The sequence below is a fragment of the Stylophora pistillata genome, chromosome 5 (assembly GCF_964205215.1).
Source record: "Stylophora pistillata chromosome 5, jaStyPist1.2, whole genome shotgun sequence".
NCBI lineage: Eukaryota > Metazoa > Cnidaria > Anthozoa > Scleractinia > Pocilloporidae > Stylophora > Stylophora pistillata.
The window spans coordinates 7,231,392-7,250,423 of record NC_142523.1 but is presented as its reverse complement, the minus strand read 5'-3'; the positions used below and the strand labels follow the sequence as shown (position 1 = coordinate 7,250,423).

The following is a 19,032-nucleotide window of genomic DNA, read 5'->3' as shown; positions in this document are numbered from 1 at the left end:
TTCGCGTCTATTATAAATACCTTGAATATATACCTCGGAATATAAACCTTGTTTAGAAGAATCCATCAGTACAAGATATATATTTAAAGGTATATATTCAAGGTATTTATAATAGCCGTGAAAAGGTGTCGAGTAACTGACGATCTCTCAATTTTAATTGTAGACGGCTGGTCTTGATGGCAGCTGCTTTGATGGCTTCCAATGTGTGGTTAATAATTATTTAAGGTAGAGTATTAATTTGTAATAGTGCGGAGATTTCTAAACTAATTGGAAATATTGCATTCGTTTAATCTTGTGCAATAGTTCCGGCTGGAAAAGCGTGCAGGCCTAATGGTTATGGCGCCCTGGCTAGACATCCTATAGGTGTGTACATGGGTGGAGGGGAATTTAAAACGGGGGGGTAACCAGGTGATGGACCAGCATCCCATCCAGGGGGATGAGAAAGTAGAAATATTTCGTCGCTTAGGCTGCATGGGCTACTGGCCTGACGCAGACTTTTTTTCAATCTAATACGTACATCTCCATGAACAGTGCCGGTAAGTCAGTTTTTTTTTTTTTCGGGACCCTCAGAGAAAATTTTCGTATTAGATTATTTAATTAAGTTGTGAATTTACCATTAATTTTTAATCATCAACGTTCTTATTTATTTATCTATATACTTTAATTTTTTTTTTTCAAATTTGTTATTTTTCGGTCATTCCGGGAATTCTTGGTATTCCGAGTATTCCGGTTCCGGTTCCGGTTCCGAATTCCGGCATTCTATATTTTCCAAACTGCCGTGCGTTTTGGAGGTGTGTGTGGTTTGCGGTCTGCGGTCTGCGTTTTCGAGGTCTGTGTTAACAAGACACCTGAGAGAATATTGCTTTGTACGATTGTACCAAAAATTATTTCATATAGTAAACGTACAAACGTTAAAATTGCGATAGCGCTTGTGAATTCTATAAATGCGGCTAAAGTCAAGGGCCAAGGAACGGAAATTCTGTGATCTCGTCTGAAAACATCAATGACAAAAGAAAGATAGATAAATCTGGTAACTACACAAAGGAAAACTGATGGTGCACAAGTCGACTCAAAAGACACACGGATAACCTATGCCAGACTGGTAACTCAACAGTGGAGGATCGTAAACGCGATATTTTCAATAAGAACTAAAGTCCAGTGTTTACGTGGCAGTTTCGCTTTCGCATGGGTAAAAAATTAAAGAAAATAAACGCCGCAGCCTAGCGCAAAATGTTGATGTAAGAGAAGTCAGTCGAAAAACCGATTAAAGTAATTATTACGATCGAGTAAAAGCTCCATTAACCAGTAGTGTTTACAATTACAACCACCTACCACCCCTCCCTGAGTAATAACATTCTTCCCCCACCCCTTCCTCAGTACTTGTCGACTGCACCCACCCCTCCCTGAGTACTAAAGATGTGCCTCCCCCTTATAAAATGGTCCAAAAAATGGTAAAAAAAATAGTCCAAAAAATAGTCTTAAAAATCGTCCAAAAAATAGTCCAGTCCAGTCAATATTCTACCTCGTTATCGTGCTGTAAGATCACACGAGATAGCAAGCGCATGCGCCAACTCAGTGCAAGCTTACGCCTTCGACAGACCGACTGCGCTTTTAGAACTGAGAGAAAAAACGCCGAATCTTCTGCTGTAAATGGCTGACAATCCATCTTTAACCCCTCCTAAAGAGGTCAGGGGTAAGGAAAAATCCTCTAAGGAGGACCTTAGCACTGATGAAGTGCGTAAATCAGCTGGAAAACCAGCCTCACAAAAAGGCGGGAAAGGGCCTTCAACTGCTCAAGCACCCATGAACTCGGCGAACGAAGGAAGTTCTGGTGTTACCCTAAACGCGGCAGCTCTGGGTTCCGTTATTGCCGAAGCCCTCAAGGGTTCATTTGAAGGCCTAAGGGATTCAATGAACGCGGGTTTCAATGACTTGAACAGTCTGATTGCATCACGTTCAGGCGGCAATGGTGACGAAGACTCGGCCGATGATTGTGATTCGAATGTGTCTAAGGACGATGTTGAATCACTGGTCGAGGAAGAGCCACCCGCCAAGAAAAAGAGACTAAACGAACAAGGAAAGAACAGCAATCCTCTGATTACTAGGCTGACAAAAACCCTACAGCTCACCGAACATGTCGGTCCCGCTATCGACGGGGAACTTGCATCATTTGTGGATAAGATTATGAGGGAGAAAGGTAACGAAGACAAAATAATGGAGTTAAAGAAACAACACGAAACTCCCGAAAATTGCGCCACCTTGTCGGAGACAAAGATGAATCAGGGTGTCTGGAACAATTTAGATGAGTCAGCTCGGTCAACTGACTTAAAATTCCAAAAGGTTCAGAAAAGCCTGATTAAAGGAATAATAGTAGTCGTATCAGAGGTGAACAAGTTGATGGGCAACTCAGAAACTCAGAAAGAAGATACTGTTAGTGCCCTAATGGATGGGGTGCTACTCTTGGCAAATGCTAACCAGGAGTTAAACTATCGGTGGAGAGACCACAACTCAATACAAATTATAGACACCTTTGCAGCCCATCAAATCCAGTGACGGGCGAATTGTTTGGAGATGATCTCCCAAAGGCTGTTAAAGACATCTCAGACACAAACAGGATGAGCTCAAAGCTCACCGAGGACGGCAGCTCTCATCACTCAAAAAGTAGCCAGCAACACCATGGCTGGCGTGGAAAGAAATATGTTCGCCCTCACAGTCCCAACAATAAGCAGTCCAAGAATTTAAACTTCCAGAGACCCCTCCACTTCAGAAGGAAGCAGGAGGGGAAGAAGAAGAACGACTAAGCTCAAACCCTATACGGGTTAGTCTAACAACAAATGAATTTGCTGGTAGGTTGAGGCATTTTCTTTCAACATGGATGAGTATCACAGCAGACTAAGATATATTAGATATGGTACAGCACTGCCACCTAGAGATTGCAAATCCAACTCAACTAAGGCTAAGGCCTGAAATCCAGTTTGACTCTAAAGAGGAAGGAATAATTACCTCAGAAATTGCTCACCTGCTTGAATTAGGTGTCATTGAGCCTGCTGTACACACTCCAGATGAATACATTTCCACTATATTTGTCAGAAAAAAGAAAAGTGGTCAATACCGCATGATTTTGAATTTAAAGGGGCTTAACAAGCACATAGAGAAACACCATTTCAAAATGGATACTCTGTGATCTGCTGTGCGACTCATGACTCCAAACTGTTTCATCGCATCAATCGATTTAAAAGATGCCTACTACTTAGTTCCCATTGCTAAGGAACATCGCAAGTATCTGAGATTTTACTGGAAGGGTTTTCTCTACCAATACACATGTATGCCAAATGGGCTTTCATCTGCACCAAGGTGTTTTACTAAGTTGATGAAACCAGTGTACTCTACCTTAAGACAGAAAGGTCACCTGAATGTGGGGTACATAGATGATTCGTACCTCCAGGGTAGAGATGCCAATGAATGCCCGCTTAATATCTCTGATACGCAGAGATTACTTTCAAGTTTGGGGTTTGTGATTAATGGGCAAAAATCATCTGTCACACCAGCTCAGCGAATCATATTTTTAGGTTTTGTCCTTGACTCTGTGTCAATGACAATTACCCTCACTGATGAAAAAAAAGTGAAAGTAAAAGCTAACTGTACAGCAATGCAGCACAAGCATGAAATCACAATCACCGAGCTAGCCCAATTAGTCGGCACACTTGTCTCCAGCTTACCTGGGGTACAGTTTGGGAAACTTCATTATAGGAAACTAGAGATAGAAAAGAACTTGGCTCTAAGAGAACATAAGGGTAACTTTGAGGCTCTCATATCCCTGTCCCCAAGTGCAAAAGATGATCTTGCTTGGTGGATTGAAAATGTAGATATGGCGTTAAATCCAATATCACATGGAAATCCTGTCATTGATGTTAAAACTGATGCGTCAAAAAAGGGTTGGGGTGCATACCTTGATGGTGATACAACCCAAGGCTTGTGGTCTGGTACAGAAAGCCAATTGCACATCAATGAGTTAGAATTGAAGGCAATTCACTTCGCCTTGCAAGCTTTGGGTAAAAGGCTAAATAATAAGCATGTCAAAATACTTTGTGACAACTCAACAGCTGTAACGTATATTAATGCTATGGGTGGAACAAAATCTCCAAGTTGCAATTAAGTGACATATGACATATGGGATTGGTGTGTAAATAACAACACCTGGTTAACAGCAACTCACACCTGCTGGAGTAGAAAACACTGAGGCTGACAAAGAGTCCCGCCTATTTAATGACTGCACTGAATGGGCCTTAAAAAGGGAGATCTTTACACAAATAACTACCCATTGGGGCATCCTAGAAATTGATCTATTCGCAAGTAGACTTAATACACAGCTCCCTAGGGTTGTCTCTTGGAAACCTGACCCAGCCTCTTGTTTTGTGGATGCATTTACTATTAGCTGGGATTCCTTGTATTTTTATGCTTTTCAAATTTTTTGTCAAATTCACAGATGTTTACAAAAAATTTTGAAGGATCAAGTACCACAGGGAATCATGATCTTACCATTTTGGCCCACTCAAGTTTGGTGGCCACAACTTCTGAGAATGATAATTGCAATTCCCTTTGTGTTGCCAAAGCACCAGGACCTACTTTCACTGTCGCATTCTCCCCAGAGGTTTCACCCCTTGAGAAAGAAGTTGACTAAGCTGGCATGTCTCCTGTCTGGCAGTCCATCCAGGATCAGGATATTTCACAAGCAGCTGCAAAGCTCATCATGGCTTCATGGCGAAATGGAACAAAGAAACAATATAGTACCTACATCAAGAAATGGCAAAACTTTTACGTTCAGAGGCAAATCGATCACACTCAACCATATGTAGTGCCTGTGCTTGATTTTCTCACTGTGCTATATCAACAAGGCCTTACATACAATGCCATCAACACTGCCAGAAGTGCTTTGTCTAGCTATGTTACTTTAGAGGATGGGACATGTGTAGGAAAAAACCCATTAGTGTCCAGGCTGATGAAAGGCATTTTTCAAGAAAAACCTCCAAGACCAAAATACACAGAAATTTGGGATGTGTCAATTGTCCTGGAAAAACTCCAGTCTCTATCCCTTGTGGACACATTGTCATTAAAGGAACTGACACTGAAACTCGTTGTGTTAATTTTATTAGTTTCTGGCCAAAGAGGTCAGACAGTACATATGTTGAATATTGATCGCATGTCTTTTTCAAATAATTGCTACACCTTCCAGCTTGTGGGACACCTGAAGCAAAGCAGACCAGGAGTTAACAACCCACTTGTTAAACTTACAGCTTTTGAAGATAAAACGCTATGTGTTGTATCTACGTTAAAAGAGTACTTAACAAGAACACAAAACTTAAGAGGCTCAGAAGGCCAATTGTTTGTTAGTCATCAAAAACCTTTCAGGAAAGTTAGTAGAGATACTATAAGCCGGTGGGTGAAGACTGTTCTCACTGACTCTGGAATTGACTCATGTGATCTTACAGCACGATAACGAGGTAGAATAGTAAAATTAAACGAGACTTACCTGTAAGTTGAAGTTTGATTGAGATTCTACCGAGTTATAAAGTGCTGGGAGATTACATGCCCTCCCACCCACCCTAGTGTAGTGTGGTGCCTTGAATCACTCACATTAAGCTTTTAAAGACTGAGTTGGCGCATGCGCTTGCTATCTCATGTAATCTCCCAGCACTTTATAACTGGGTAGAATCTCAGTCAAACTTCAACTTACAGGTAAGTCTGGTTTAATTTTACTATTTTTATCCTATGCCAGTTCCAAGCGCGTTTTTCTTTCCTGTTTTACTTGCGGTTTTTATTATCATAATATGCCATTACGCAACTCGTCATAAGACTTCTGCCATTAAATATTTAACTGAAGCACGCGTGATTATGATATACCAGAATTTCTTGACTTCGGGGCTTGGTAAGCCTTCGGCCCGATAGCGGAAAATACTTTCCGGAAAGATTTCGGGAAGTAGAGTTCAAGCATTTCAATTTGAAAATGTTACGCAAATAGCCGACTGCTTTACCATTCAATCACTCGAGTACTTCTTGCTTTATTTTGTTTACCCATTGCACGTGCCCCCCCTTCCCCCCCCCCTTTCCGGCCCCCTCGGTCAGTAAAAAGGCACAGTATATGACAACATTCAAATAAAGTTATCTTAGAGGAAACAGAGCACTGAGTTGCTCAAAACTGACGGGACGAACTCACACGAATATCACGGAAATGACGAAATCACAGAATAGGCATTATTAATCTAATTTAATAGCTAGCGCTATTTTGCGTTTCTCTGGCAAGCGAAGACAAGCGTATGAGAAGGGGGAGAATGAAAAATGCTGTTTCCACACTCCACCTCTCGCTTGTCGTCCTTCGCACTCACCTCAAGCTTGCATATTCTCATCTGAAAGACGCCACAAAATTCCGCCTGAGTAAAGAGTGAGCACCGAGATAGACAATAAAAGTAAATCTTCGCCAGAGACCATGGCGTTCTTTATTTTCTGTCAGACTTAGATAGTTGTATCAGTTCCATAAAAGCACTATTCGTGTAGAAGTTACAGTTAAGTAAAAAAAAGTACACTTTTAAGCCTCTTTCCAATGACTTTCGTAAAACCGAATTTATGTCAACACAATAGCCAATCAGAACAAAGGAACATACTACAGGAAGCCAATGAGAACTCAAGTCAGTACACGGCGCTGACGAAAAGCGCGGGAAAATTGGTTGAGAGGATGGCGCAAGCTTCCCTGAGCCAATGAGGACTCAAAGTCAGTTCAGGCCACCGGCATAGAGCGCGGGAAAATGCAAAGAAACCCATCGCAACTGGTTTCAATTTTTGGATCTGATTGGTTGAGAGGATGGCGCGGGCTTCCTTGACCCGATCATAAAGCAAAGTTGAGACAAACCAATGAAAACTGAAAATTACTCCAACAATGAAATGTTTAGATATTCTGCATGAGTTACATCAATGGCTAAAAAGTTAACTACTAGTTGCAGTCATTTCTACAATAATTTTCCATTTTTTCCTTTTGTAAACAGGGACAATTTTTAGAGAGATATTTGTTCCTTAATACATAAACAATCTTTCTTTACAGAGAATAACTGTAATACTTAAGATCATTATTTTTTTACTATTTTGCGAAAAGCTTTGAACAATTTAAAACAAAATTCTTTTTCGTCACTTTTAAACTTTTTCTTAACAAAACTGTATGCAATGTATCGATGCCATCCGAATTAGCCCTAACTATATTTAAAAAGTTTGGTAAAATAGCAATCAAAACTTGTCGGCATAAAAGTTATCGACACTGAATTGCAAGAATAACTGTTCAACCACAAGAAAAAAATAATTAATAACTTTTCACCAAAGTGGAGGTGGTTAGTGGTGGATATTTACCGAGCCGCGAAGCGGCGAGGTAAATATCCACCGCTAACCATCGACACTGAGGTGAATAGTTGTTTTAGTATATACTAAAACAGTGAGATAATATACACTGCTTCGTCGTTAGTTTGAGTGATTTCTTCGCTTGTCACGGATGCAAACCGGCACGCCATTTTTTCCCGAGTTGCTCGGAGGTAAATAGCAAAGGATATTCGGAGTTTGACTAGCCAATCAGAGCGCGCCTTCAACGCTATCCACTGTTTTAGTATATACTAAAACAAGATAACAAGTACTTATTTCGTTATCTCTGGACATTAGACTCGTTCCTTAAATGAAAGATACCAGTCGGTTAGACAAACAACATCATAACATACTGCGGATGCAAGTCCTACTTAAGAATGGCTGCCAGTTAGGATCGAGAATCGTCCGTCAGCGACCATTTTGGTGAATTGCTCATATTTTGCTCAACGATACCCTTTGGTAAACTGTTTTCAAAAATCAAGTTTAAACGTTCCGACGAGTGTTAAGTTTTCAGGAATTTGCGAAAATTTGAAAACGCGGTTTAAGTGCGGTTTTCCGCCTAGCAAATTGTCCAAAATTCACTGCAAAACCCAAGCTCCGTTGAAGGCTTAAAATGAATTCAGTTAACACCAAACTTCACACGTTTTAAGAAAAAGTCTTCCCATTCATTTGTGTTATGTTAATCTTTTCTGCACACAGCTATATTGGGATTTTTTTTTTGTCCCTTAAGCAACACCCTCAAAAAGTGCTGTACACGGGGCGAAAAATAGGTAAAATTTAACGCGATAAAAGTATACCTAGTACATAATTTATTAAATTTTTAGCTAGATATTCGTAATAAAATGTCATTATTCAATACCTGAGTAAAATTTGAGGCTTTGAATCGGAACGCTTCCTTTTGAAAATACCACAAATGTTTGAGTCCTGAGCGAGCAAAGATATATGTTGTGTAAACAAACGCTAATCTAATTATTCCCTTCCAGGTAGAAAAAGGTTTGGAAATCACCTTTAATTTTGGAAATTTTTAGCTGTTATGCCACAACATATTAGGTAAAAGGGAAATCATACATTCAGAGTTGCGTGAGAGCAGAGAGAAAATAAAATCAGTGTCGAAAATGTAGATACGGTTGTTACATCGATCACCATTATGCAAATTACTACCTCAGCTGTAGGAAAACTATGATATCTCTTGCTCATTTTGTTGAATGACTCTTTTAACCATTTTGGTAAATTGCTCATATTTCGCCCAAAGAAACCTTTCAGTAAACCCTTTTCAAAAATCATGTTTTTAAGTTCCAGCGATTCTTAACTTTTCATAAATTTACGAAAATCTGAAAACGCGGTTTCAGGTTACCTGAGTTCAGGCTCCGCATGTCGCACTGTCAAAAATAACTGCGAAAACCAAGCTCCGCTCAAGGCTTAAAATGAAATCAGTCAAACTTCACACGTTGTAAGGAAAGCTATTCTTATTCAATTCTGGTGAGTAAATTTCTTCGGGCACATCGATTTTGGGATCACTTAAGCCCTTGAAAGAACATCCTTACAGACCACGCAAAATGGCGTTGAAAAACGGGTGATATTTCGCGCGAAAAAAATGTAGCTGTTAGCTGACACTTTGGATTTTTAACAATATATTCGTCAACATTGCTATTTCCATTCACTGTGCAATTTTTGATGCTGTGAATCGCATTGCTTCGTTTCGAAAATGTCAGAAGTGTTCGTGACCTGAGCGAGCAAAATGATGCAAAGTGTGTGTAAACAAATAACTGGGTAATTTAACCATATTGAGTTGTTAAATGTCCAAATTAAATTCGGTCTCCGTTGTAGTGACTTCTAGCATGTAAAATGTAAAGAGACAGGTCAAAAATTTTGCAAGATGTTTGATAAGGTTCTCCAAAACATTTTTTGGCTGAAAAATCTGCAAGCGAAGTACACATTACATTACCACCTTCTCACATTCAAGTAATGCAAAAGATACATTCGAAAGAAGCTACTTAAGACTTGATTCCACACTGATAATCTAAATACTTTTTATCTTTTACAATGAGAACTCATTTTCTGTAAGTATAAACTGAATACAAAGAAAGGCGCCGTATGACCTTCAAAGTAATTTAATACAAGAGAACAGGTCTTATTCTCCTGGTAATTATTAATGTCACGCAACGTAACGTAATTGGAAACGTCTTGGGGGTGCTTGAACATACGCGCGTTAAAAAACCGCAACTGAGACTAGGTTTACACTAGAGGAGAGTTTTCCGGATTCGTAAATGTTTCCAGACTCATCAATTTTGGAGTATTCGGATTCGTAGGCGTTTACACTGAAAGGATATTCGGATTCCTGACCGTTTACACACAACGACAACTCCGGGAACATTCGAAATGGAATGGTTACCAAGCCCAGTGTTGTTTCGTCGTTCGATCGACAAAGTGAGAATGCCTTCCCCAAAAAAGGCTAGAGTAGATGCAGATGCCACTGAGGCAAATTTGAGTTGGACAGATGCCAAGCAGTCTACGTCGTCGGCGATTAAGTGTGGCTGACGTTAAACTTCCTTGCAATAATAATTTGCGTTTCTTTAGAAATACTGCGGTACACATGATAAAATTTATCGCCTGAACCTGCTACAAGATTAGGCAACCGGAGACCGCCAGCAATGTTAGCACCAGATCCATTTTGGTTTCACCGCAAACTCAAAAGATTGCAGGTGGAAATAATATCCGGATTTGAGAAAAAAAAGCGGTTACACGACAAAACTTTCCGGATTCAAAAGTTATCGGATTCAAAGTTCCCACTTTAAATTCCGGATTCAAAATCTCCGGAGACACGGCCAAACCGGGAAGTTTTTATTTCGGATTCGTCCACTTTCGTGTAAACGGCAGAATGAATCCGGTACTAAAACGTTTCGGATTCATCATGAATCCGGAACAATTTCTTCTAGTGTAAACCTAGTCTAAAAGGACGTCGTTAAATTAGAGAAAGAAATCCCGCATTAAAATATGAGCGGATAGAAATGTAGGTTGAGTACTCCCGCATCCGTCAGTTTGCATATTTCGGCCACCAGATGAGTGAACTTCATTACAGAAGTGAAGACCAGAAAAGAAAAGTGAGGGTCAATACTGGCATGATTAAAAGAAAAACAAAACAAAACGCAACAACTTTTGATCCGACCTACGTGCATTTTTAAAAAATAAGATAACCACTAACTGACGATTGGGAACGATACGCCGTTCATGCGTTTCTTCCTTACTTTCCTATTCTGCTAAACAAAAGAGAAAGTCAGCATCATGATGACTTTTGGCAAGTACATTTGCTGACAATCTCTTTCAGTGAAGCCAAGTACGGGACCTTTTTACAAATGGGCTTTGATGGTATATTGAGGCCAAGATCTTCACGCATGTGCTGCAACATGGGTAGCCTCAAGATTTTCAAAGAGTCCTTTAGCGCCATTTCACAAAGATCGTACTGATCGTAGATCAGGGGATGGTCAAGTTGTATTGACGTGACAGTCTCCTTTGCCTCGCTAAAATTACTCTCCTCCTGAGCTGCTCGGATATCAGCGTCATCAGCATCTCATTGGCGTACTAACGCACTCTGTCTTGAGAAGAAAAAGGTGATCTGGGTAGTTGTGAGGAATTCCGATGACTGGAAAAGTCGTGCACCATCGGTGCCCCGGGCACGCCGCATATCTCGAGCAACTACCTCAGCGTCAAGCTTGTGGCCTGTCGTCTGCCCTATTCGAAATTTAGACAGAAGGTACGACTTTTGTTTTTCGTTGAATCTGTAAACCTTCTTTATTACTCTGAGAGCCCAGCCTTCTTTCAGAGAAACACGAGAATCTTCCTTTCCCACAGTATACTGGGTATACTGACGCACTATCCTTTGCCCTTTTGTAGTAAATCTGAGATTGAAGTGTAAAAGTGTTATCGTGTGGTTATCAGACCTTGAGTGAAGTTTTTGTTTTTTTCAGTCTTTGGTATATTTATGACAGCCCATTTAGGGTCTCATGTGGTGCGTGTTTGCTGGGATCGAACGTCGATTATGATGAATAGAAATAATTGGCATTGGTACACTGAAATGCTTGTACAGAATGCTGTTCTCCCCCTGCATTCTCAGGAATTATTGATCAATATATACATATTATCTCTATATATATGAAAAACAACCATTGAATTGTTTAAGAGTCATTCAACAAAATGAGCAAGAGATATCATAGTTTTCCTACAGCTGAGGTAGTAATTTGCATAATGGTGATCGATGTAACAACCGTATGTACATTTTCGACACTGATTTTATTTTCTTTCTGCTCTCACGCAACTCTGAATGTATAATTTCCCTTTTACCTAATATCTTGTGGCATGACAGCTAAAAATTTCCAAAATTAAAGGTGATTTCCAAACCTTTTTCTACCTAGCAGGGAATAATTAGATTAGCGTTTGTTTACACAACATATATCTTTGCTCGCTCAGGACTCAAACATTTGTGGTATTTTCAAAAGGAAGCGTTCCGATTCAAAGCCTCACATTTTACTCAGGTATTGAATAATGACATTTTAGTACGAATATCTAGTTAAAAATTTAATAAATTATGTACCAGGTATACTTTTATCGCGTTAAATTTTACCTATTTTTCGCCCCTTGTACAGCACTTTTTGAGGGTGTTGCTTAAGGGACAAAAAAAAAATCACAATATAGCTGTGTACGGAAAAAGTTAACATAACACAAATGAATGGGAAGACTTTTTCTTAAAACGTGTGAAGTTTGGTGTTAACTGAATTCATTTTAAGCCTTCAACGGAGCTTGGGTTTTGCAGTGAATTTTGGACAATTTGCCAGACGGAAAACCGCACTTAAATCGCGTTTTCAAATTTTCACAAATTTCTGAAAAATGAACACTCGTCGGAACTTTTAAACTTGATTTTTGAAAACAGTTTACCAAAGGGTATCGTTGAGCAAAATATGAGCAATTCACCAAAATGGTCGCTGACGGACGATTCTCGATCCTTACAGGCAGACATTCTTAATATTCCTCAGGAGCTACTATTGTATAATATCTATGTAAGTGCGGCCAACGCGATATTCAACACAAATCTATGTAATTTTCTGGGCGTAAATTCTAGCAACTAACAATTGAAGCATGGTAAATTTATTACACGGGTCTCGTAAGTGCAGGAAAAAAAAATTGTTTTCGCTTCGTTTTTCGAACGGTTAGGATTATTTTTGACGTGTTTATATTATTCTCTGAAGGCTCAGTGAATAATGTTAAACAATCTCCCATACGAGGTCGAGGGAATTATTGAGGCGCATAATTGTCTTAGTATAATTGTACAAGTGGTTTCGAATACTCTGTAAATTCTGTAAATAAAGAAAGCATTCGGAATATTTTGGTGATTACTTGTATCAAGATGAGAGAGCAGTTTTAACAGGTTTATTCAAATCAGTCTGAACAAACCTCACATTCTTCTTTTGAAAAGTGTTCCCCAAACACAGTAGCATCTTTTGTGGTCATTGCAATTAATTTTCTTCTGTCACGATTATTACTTCCTCGAGAACATTGACAAAACGCGAGGCAAACGATTTGAGGTTTAGCGCTCCTGCTATAATCACCTTGCACGATATGATTAAGGCAAGATATGACGCAACCCTTGACCAATCAGAGTGCGTGAATCTCTATGATCACCTGAGCAATTCTACTAATTCAAAATATTCAAGATATCCAAGACAAGAAATTTCAAGATATTTTACCGAGACTGACTCAATCCTTTTCCATTCCTTTTTTTTAAGTTTGGAAGTTAAACACACTTTCATGCATATATACATACATACATATGGCTTAGACGATACCACAAGGGTGGGATCGTTTGGGGATCCATATCGGTTCTCCCCCATCTTAGCACCAGCACTGCACTGATGAGGCCCAGAAGGCCGAAACAGTAAAAGCTTCTCGGCCTCTTGGGTAAGGTTAAAAGGCTTATGAAAAGTTTATTTTTCTTGCTTTTGCAGCAATTGGTCAACATCGACAGCCAGGAAAGTGAAAAAATCAGCCAGTTTACTACCGATAACTCGACAGCGAATCCAGGAGACGCCGTAGACGCAAGCGCGGTAGAAGGTTCACAGTCCTGGGACGCAGACGTGGAAATCGAAATCCCTGAGGTACTGAAAAATCTGGAAAATAAGGGTGTGAAATTTAAGGCCGTGCCTTTTTTGAATGCTCCTAGTCAAAGTAAAATCACGAAGGATCGCTCCATTTATTTTAGCTTCATTTATTTCGGTCCATTTATTTCGGTCTTCCTCAGGAGCATACTAATTACATACTAATTACATACTAATTACATTGTAATTAGTATGCTCCTGAGGAAGACTGAGACGGTCGAAACGTCGAGCTAATAAACCAACAAAACTACATTGCGCATGCTCGCTGGTTTACTCTAGTTTGAGCACTCTGGCATGGCTTAGACGATACCACAAAGGTTGGGTCGTTTGGGGTGACCGTTTCGGTTCTCCCCTTTCCTAGCATTAGCACTGCACTGATGAGGCCCAGAAGGCCGAAACAGTACTGTCTACAGTTAGTTATATATATATATATATATATAGCTCTTTGGCATACAAAGCTTTGCTTTCATGTCCAAATTGAGCACTCTAACTAGGATGAGTCATTGCTCTGCAATTGCGCATGCTCGCTAGTGTACTCTAGTTTGAGCACTCTGGCATGACTTAGACGATACCACAAAGGTTGGATCGTTTGGGGTGAGCATATTGGTTCTCCTCCATCCTAGCATTAGCACTGCACTGATGAGGCCCAGAAGGCCGAAACAGTACTGTCTGCAGTTAGTTATATATATATATATATATATATATATATATATATATATATATATAACTAACTGTATATATATATATATATATACTATATATATATATATATATATATATATAACTAACTAACATATATATATATATATATATGTGTGTATATATACATATATATATATATATATGTATATATACACACATATGCATTCCTATATACATAGTTACCTTTCATGGCCATGCAGTTCTTCTAAATTTTATGAGCCAATCTTTTTTCATATTCAGTAAACAGTTACATAAAACATCAACAGCCTGTATATGCAAATGAAAAGCTGTACCCAAATGTAAAGCAAGAAAATGCTCATAGACATATATAGTTGTGGCAAACAAAGCATATATTTTGTATTCCTCCTTAAACAAGGTGAATGAGTGTTTACATAAAAAAATGGCGTGAATTACAACGTACCGCATCAAAGTGATGTATTTCAGTTTTATCCTACAGGCAAAATTTTATTTCCATTTGTTTTTGGATATATGGCTATATGCAATAATGATAGAGTTTAATTAATTCAAAGTAATGTATTTCAGTTTTATCCTACAGGCAAATTTTATTTACATTTGTTTTTGGATATATGGTTATATGCAAAAATGATGGAGTTTAATTAATACAAACGAAAATAAAAATTGAACCCAGGATAAAACTGAACCACAACATGTACACCAGTGACACGTACTTCGTAAATTGCAGGTCAGTTGGAGAAACTTATCTTGAGTTAAAGCACATCAATTTTCACAATCCATATTTTCCTATTTCCAAGGGCATTATAGATAAAAAAAAAAGGCAGATAATAATCTCCCTCAATGGATGGTCCCCCAAATATGCAACATTCAAAAACATTAACTCAGAACCCATCAAACAATAAACCAGCAGGCATTCAACTGAGAAAATGATAAGTCTATTGCCCATATAAGTTACTGATGAGTGCATGAACTTCGATGGAATGTATTAGACAAGATTAAGGGTCATAAAATGCAAGTGCATGCTGACGATATAGTGTCAACATTCTTTCCTTTTTGAAATTCCTCTGCGGAATCCTGTACACGTGTCCTGGATGGTTTTTCGCACAAGGGCCACTTTTGAGTCCTTGAATTGGGACTATACAAATGCTGTCAAATGAGAAGCAAGATATATACTTAGAATCATGAATTAGTTTGTGATATATCTTAAATATAGTAATACTAACACAAGGTTGCCACTCATTGGAACCCAAAAAATTCCCCGACTTTTCTCTGACTTTTCACTGACCTCAAAACATTTTTCACTGACCTTGAATTAAATTAATTACCAAATTATCGAAAGCGCAGTGCACGAAATATTATTAGCACAGAGTTAAGCGGGGTTTGATGGTTTGTTTATTTCCTTGGGGTGCACAACACAAAAATAAAATGGGTAAGGCTAAAGACATGCAAGGAACGATTTACGAAATTTCTCGGAATAGCATAGTTCTATTGTTCTATGATACATTTCTCCATCGCTTTTAAGCTTTCTATCCGATTTGCTACACTTGATCGACTACTTCACAAACCTCTGTGGAACCCTCAAATCAAAATTCCCCGACTTTTCACTGACTTTGACGAGAACCGTGAAGATTTTCCATGACTTTTTGCAAAATTCCCCAGTGCCTTTTTCCTGACCTTGAAAAATTTGCGGGGTTTACAGACGGATGTATGGAAAATTAAAAACACGATCACCCACTTTCCAGCTTACCTCTATATATGCCCCTCAATGCTTAGGCCTCCATATTACCCTCACCATTCAAAGTTTGTGCAGATTTTGGAAAGATTTCCGTATAATCCCTTACCAATCAAAAACACAGCCGTAGTCCCAAAGGAAATCCGTTGTTTTTCCTCTGCTTTCCTTTATCCAAGAATTGAATGCATAATCAAGTATGGGGTTATAATACGGAATTCTTGTCCAGATTTTTAATATTACAGACGTTTTTTGACATTGCGTACAAACACTTCTCGCTCTGTTTGCCCCGTTTCCAAAATGGCGGATTTTAATAAACAGTTTTACAATAATAAACAGTTTAACGTGGAGAAACACTTAGCTAGAAGCTAGTTTACAGGTTTTCCACGAAACAACTTAAACAAATAATTCAAATTGAAAATAACGTTGTTAAGAATCCCAACTGGCCGGAGGCAAACCAGTTGGCTATATTACAAGCATGGCCGAGGATTTGAAACTCGGGGCTACCGTGAAACTAATCCAAGTAGTGGCCAAGGCGGGACTTGAACCCAGGAGCGACGGATTGCAAGTCTGACACGCTGACCACTCGACCATGCTGCCCTCCTTTTACCGCGAAAAGATCTATTGCAGCATGGAAAAGCAAACACTGCACTGTCCTTTGTTATCTAGTGGCCTCTGTATTGACATCAATGAAAACAAACGAAAATTTCGGCTCATCCTCCGTGTAAAAATCTGTAAAGCTCACGAGTGACGTAAAACAAAGACAACAAAACATGATTTTAACGCGTATTTTTGTTTTCGAAAAAGTGCAGTGCGTTTAGCTTGAGGGAAACTAAACGGCAGGGTTGAATCAAGAGCAGCATGCATCACAGAAAGACCTTGAAAGCATCAGGGGCGTAGCTAGCGATTTTGTAACTATACGCCGAAGGATAATCTAACTACTGATTTTCCCTGCCGACTTGAGCTAAAATTCGATAGCTTTCAACTATTTCAGACCTGTTGGAGTGGACCCGGGATTTGCGATAACGGTTTGTAAACGGTTTTCGTAAACTCTTGAGAAGGGCTTCAAATTCAAAAACAACACCCTCTTTCAGACTGAAATGGTCAAAATCTAAACCCTTGCAACGGGACATACCTATATAGCTTAAACTTCACTTTTCAACAGGAGATGTCAACGTTGTCTACGCTCTTCGTCAGTGAGAGTACATTCGTATTTCTCTGGAAGCAAAATTTCAATCGCTCGGCAGTTGCAATTTCTCTGGAAATGGGCGCACAAGAGTTCGTTACGAATGATGGAAATTAAAGGAACGGCCTCACAGAAAGTTTTAGTCAAGTTCGCACGAAAACGTCGGAAAGTTGCATGGGAAGCATTGCTGCGTCACCCGATCCCACAGTTAGGTGGACCAGGTATGATTGTGCAGATCGACGAATCAAAGTTTAATCACAAGTCCAAGGTAAGAAAATAAGAAGTACAGGCCTTCGAGTAGTCATGAGTTAGGTGGGTTCGGACCCAAGCGGGTGTCCTTCGGCGAAAAATGGTATCTTTATTTTTAAAGTAAACTCCAACAAATTATGTTGAAATAATTATGTTTACCTTTTTCTGTTGACATCTGGCTGACATCACTTGTCAGTGAAGGGTAGGAACTAAAAAAACGTACCGTGGAATACCGAATTTCGAACCATAAACGGAAATTGCAATTTGTTGGAAAAATGGGGAGCTTCGAGAAAGCGGAAGTAAAATTACAGTGAAGTAAAGGCAAGGGAAACGAATTTTGTTTCCAAAAAGGGAGATTTTCGGAAAATTGAGTATTCGAGAAATCTGCATTCCACCGTACAACGGTCGTAGTTTCTAAGAGAACGCAAGGGCTGCGAGTACCTACAGTACATGAACTCGCGACTGGAACTTTTGTCAGAGTGTAGGAAAACGTGAAATGTACGCACTAGCTGACCTCAGCCGTTTCCATCCTCTCATTACAGAACCAAACTAAGGCATTTAATCTGATGCTAAAGATTTTTGAGAACGCGTCGTATCACCTTCGCCCCCTCCCATCTTTAATGTACCGTATTTCCAATGATTCTTTTCATAACATTTTAATTCATGCAGCTGTAATTGTTATTACTTAGCAGTTTCACAGGGGGCGTCGGCCTCGAAGAGAGGGATGGGTATTGGGGTTGTTTGACACACAGTATGCTCCAGCCCGACCATACCTACAGCTCGTAAGGCGACGCAATGCGGCGACTCTTTTGCGTATTATTCAACGGAAGGTTCAACCTGGCTCCATAGTGCACTCGGACCAGTGGGCGGCTTATCGGCAACTCCAGAGAAGACTCGGTTTACAACACGGGGTTGTGAATAATTCGCTAAATTTTGTTGATCCAGTAACCGGAGTCCATACACAGAATGCTGAAAGCAACTGGTGTACGGCAAAGGAAAAATTTAAGGAAATGAAGGGAAACACAAACCCTGACTTTCTCCTTGAATACCCACAGGAATTCACGTGGCGAAGGTGGTATGGTGAGCCTCACCCAAATGGATGCTTTCGAAGGCTGCTCGATGACATTGCTGAACAGTATCCCCTTTAAGGGAATCAGTCAAAAACATTGTATTCGTACGGGACCCAACACACAGCAAAAAATAGTCGTCTCTTTCTGCTACCATCATCCCCCACCCTCAAAGTAGGCTTGGTTCCATACCCCCGCACCGGAGTAAATCTATCTGAGTCTGTTGTTTTACAAGCTTCTTGGACACAAAATAATTGAAATAATCTTTGTTGAGAAAATTGTTGTTGGTTATTTTACTTGTCAGAATAAAGTTTTATTAGTTTAAAATTAACTGTCTCGGAATTTTTGCTATTTGAAGAGATGCAATTCAGCCAATTCCGGCTTTATCATATACATGTGTGAACTAAAAACTAAAAAGCATGTTACTCGGCTAGAGTTTATTCCCGTGAAGTGACGCCCCTGCGATTCGCATTAGTCATTAGTTATTGTAAAGCTCCCGTTAGGCGAGTAGGAAAAAGCTAAAGTCTCAAAAATAAAGGGAAAATATTCGAGAGAAAAGTACAGATTGAAACAAAAAAG

The 19,032-nt window shown here is 39.5% G+C and overlaps 2 protein-coding genes and 1 pseudogene across 2 annotated transcripts in view; 2 read left to right on the top strand and 1 right to left on the bottom strand.

Annotated features, from left to right (window-relative positions):
- The window catches only part of LOC111346052 (uncharacterized), a 91,715-nt gene that overhangs the window by 25,093 nt on the left and 47,590 nt on the right, over positions 1 to 19,032 (bottom strand). The gene's annotated exons all lie outside the window — the stretch shown is intronic.
- LOC148730043 (uncharacterized) lies at positions 953 to 2,861 on the top strand (annotated as a pseudogene).
- On the top strand, positions 4,475 to 5,870 carry LOC148730042 (uncharacterized). Its single transcript, XM_088761597.1, has one exon. The coding sequence runs from the start codon at positions 4,688 to 4,690 to the stop codon at positions 5,495 to 5,497; it is 810 nt and encodes a 269-aa protein (XP_088617723.1). The 5' UTR covers positions 4,475 to 4,687; the 3' UTR covers positions 5,498 to 5,870.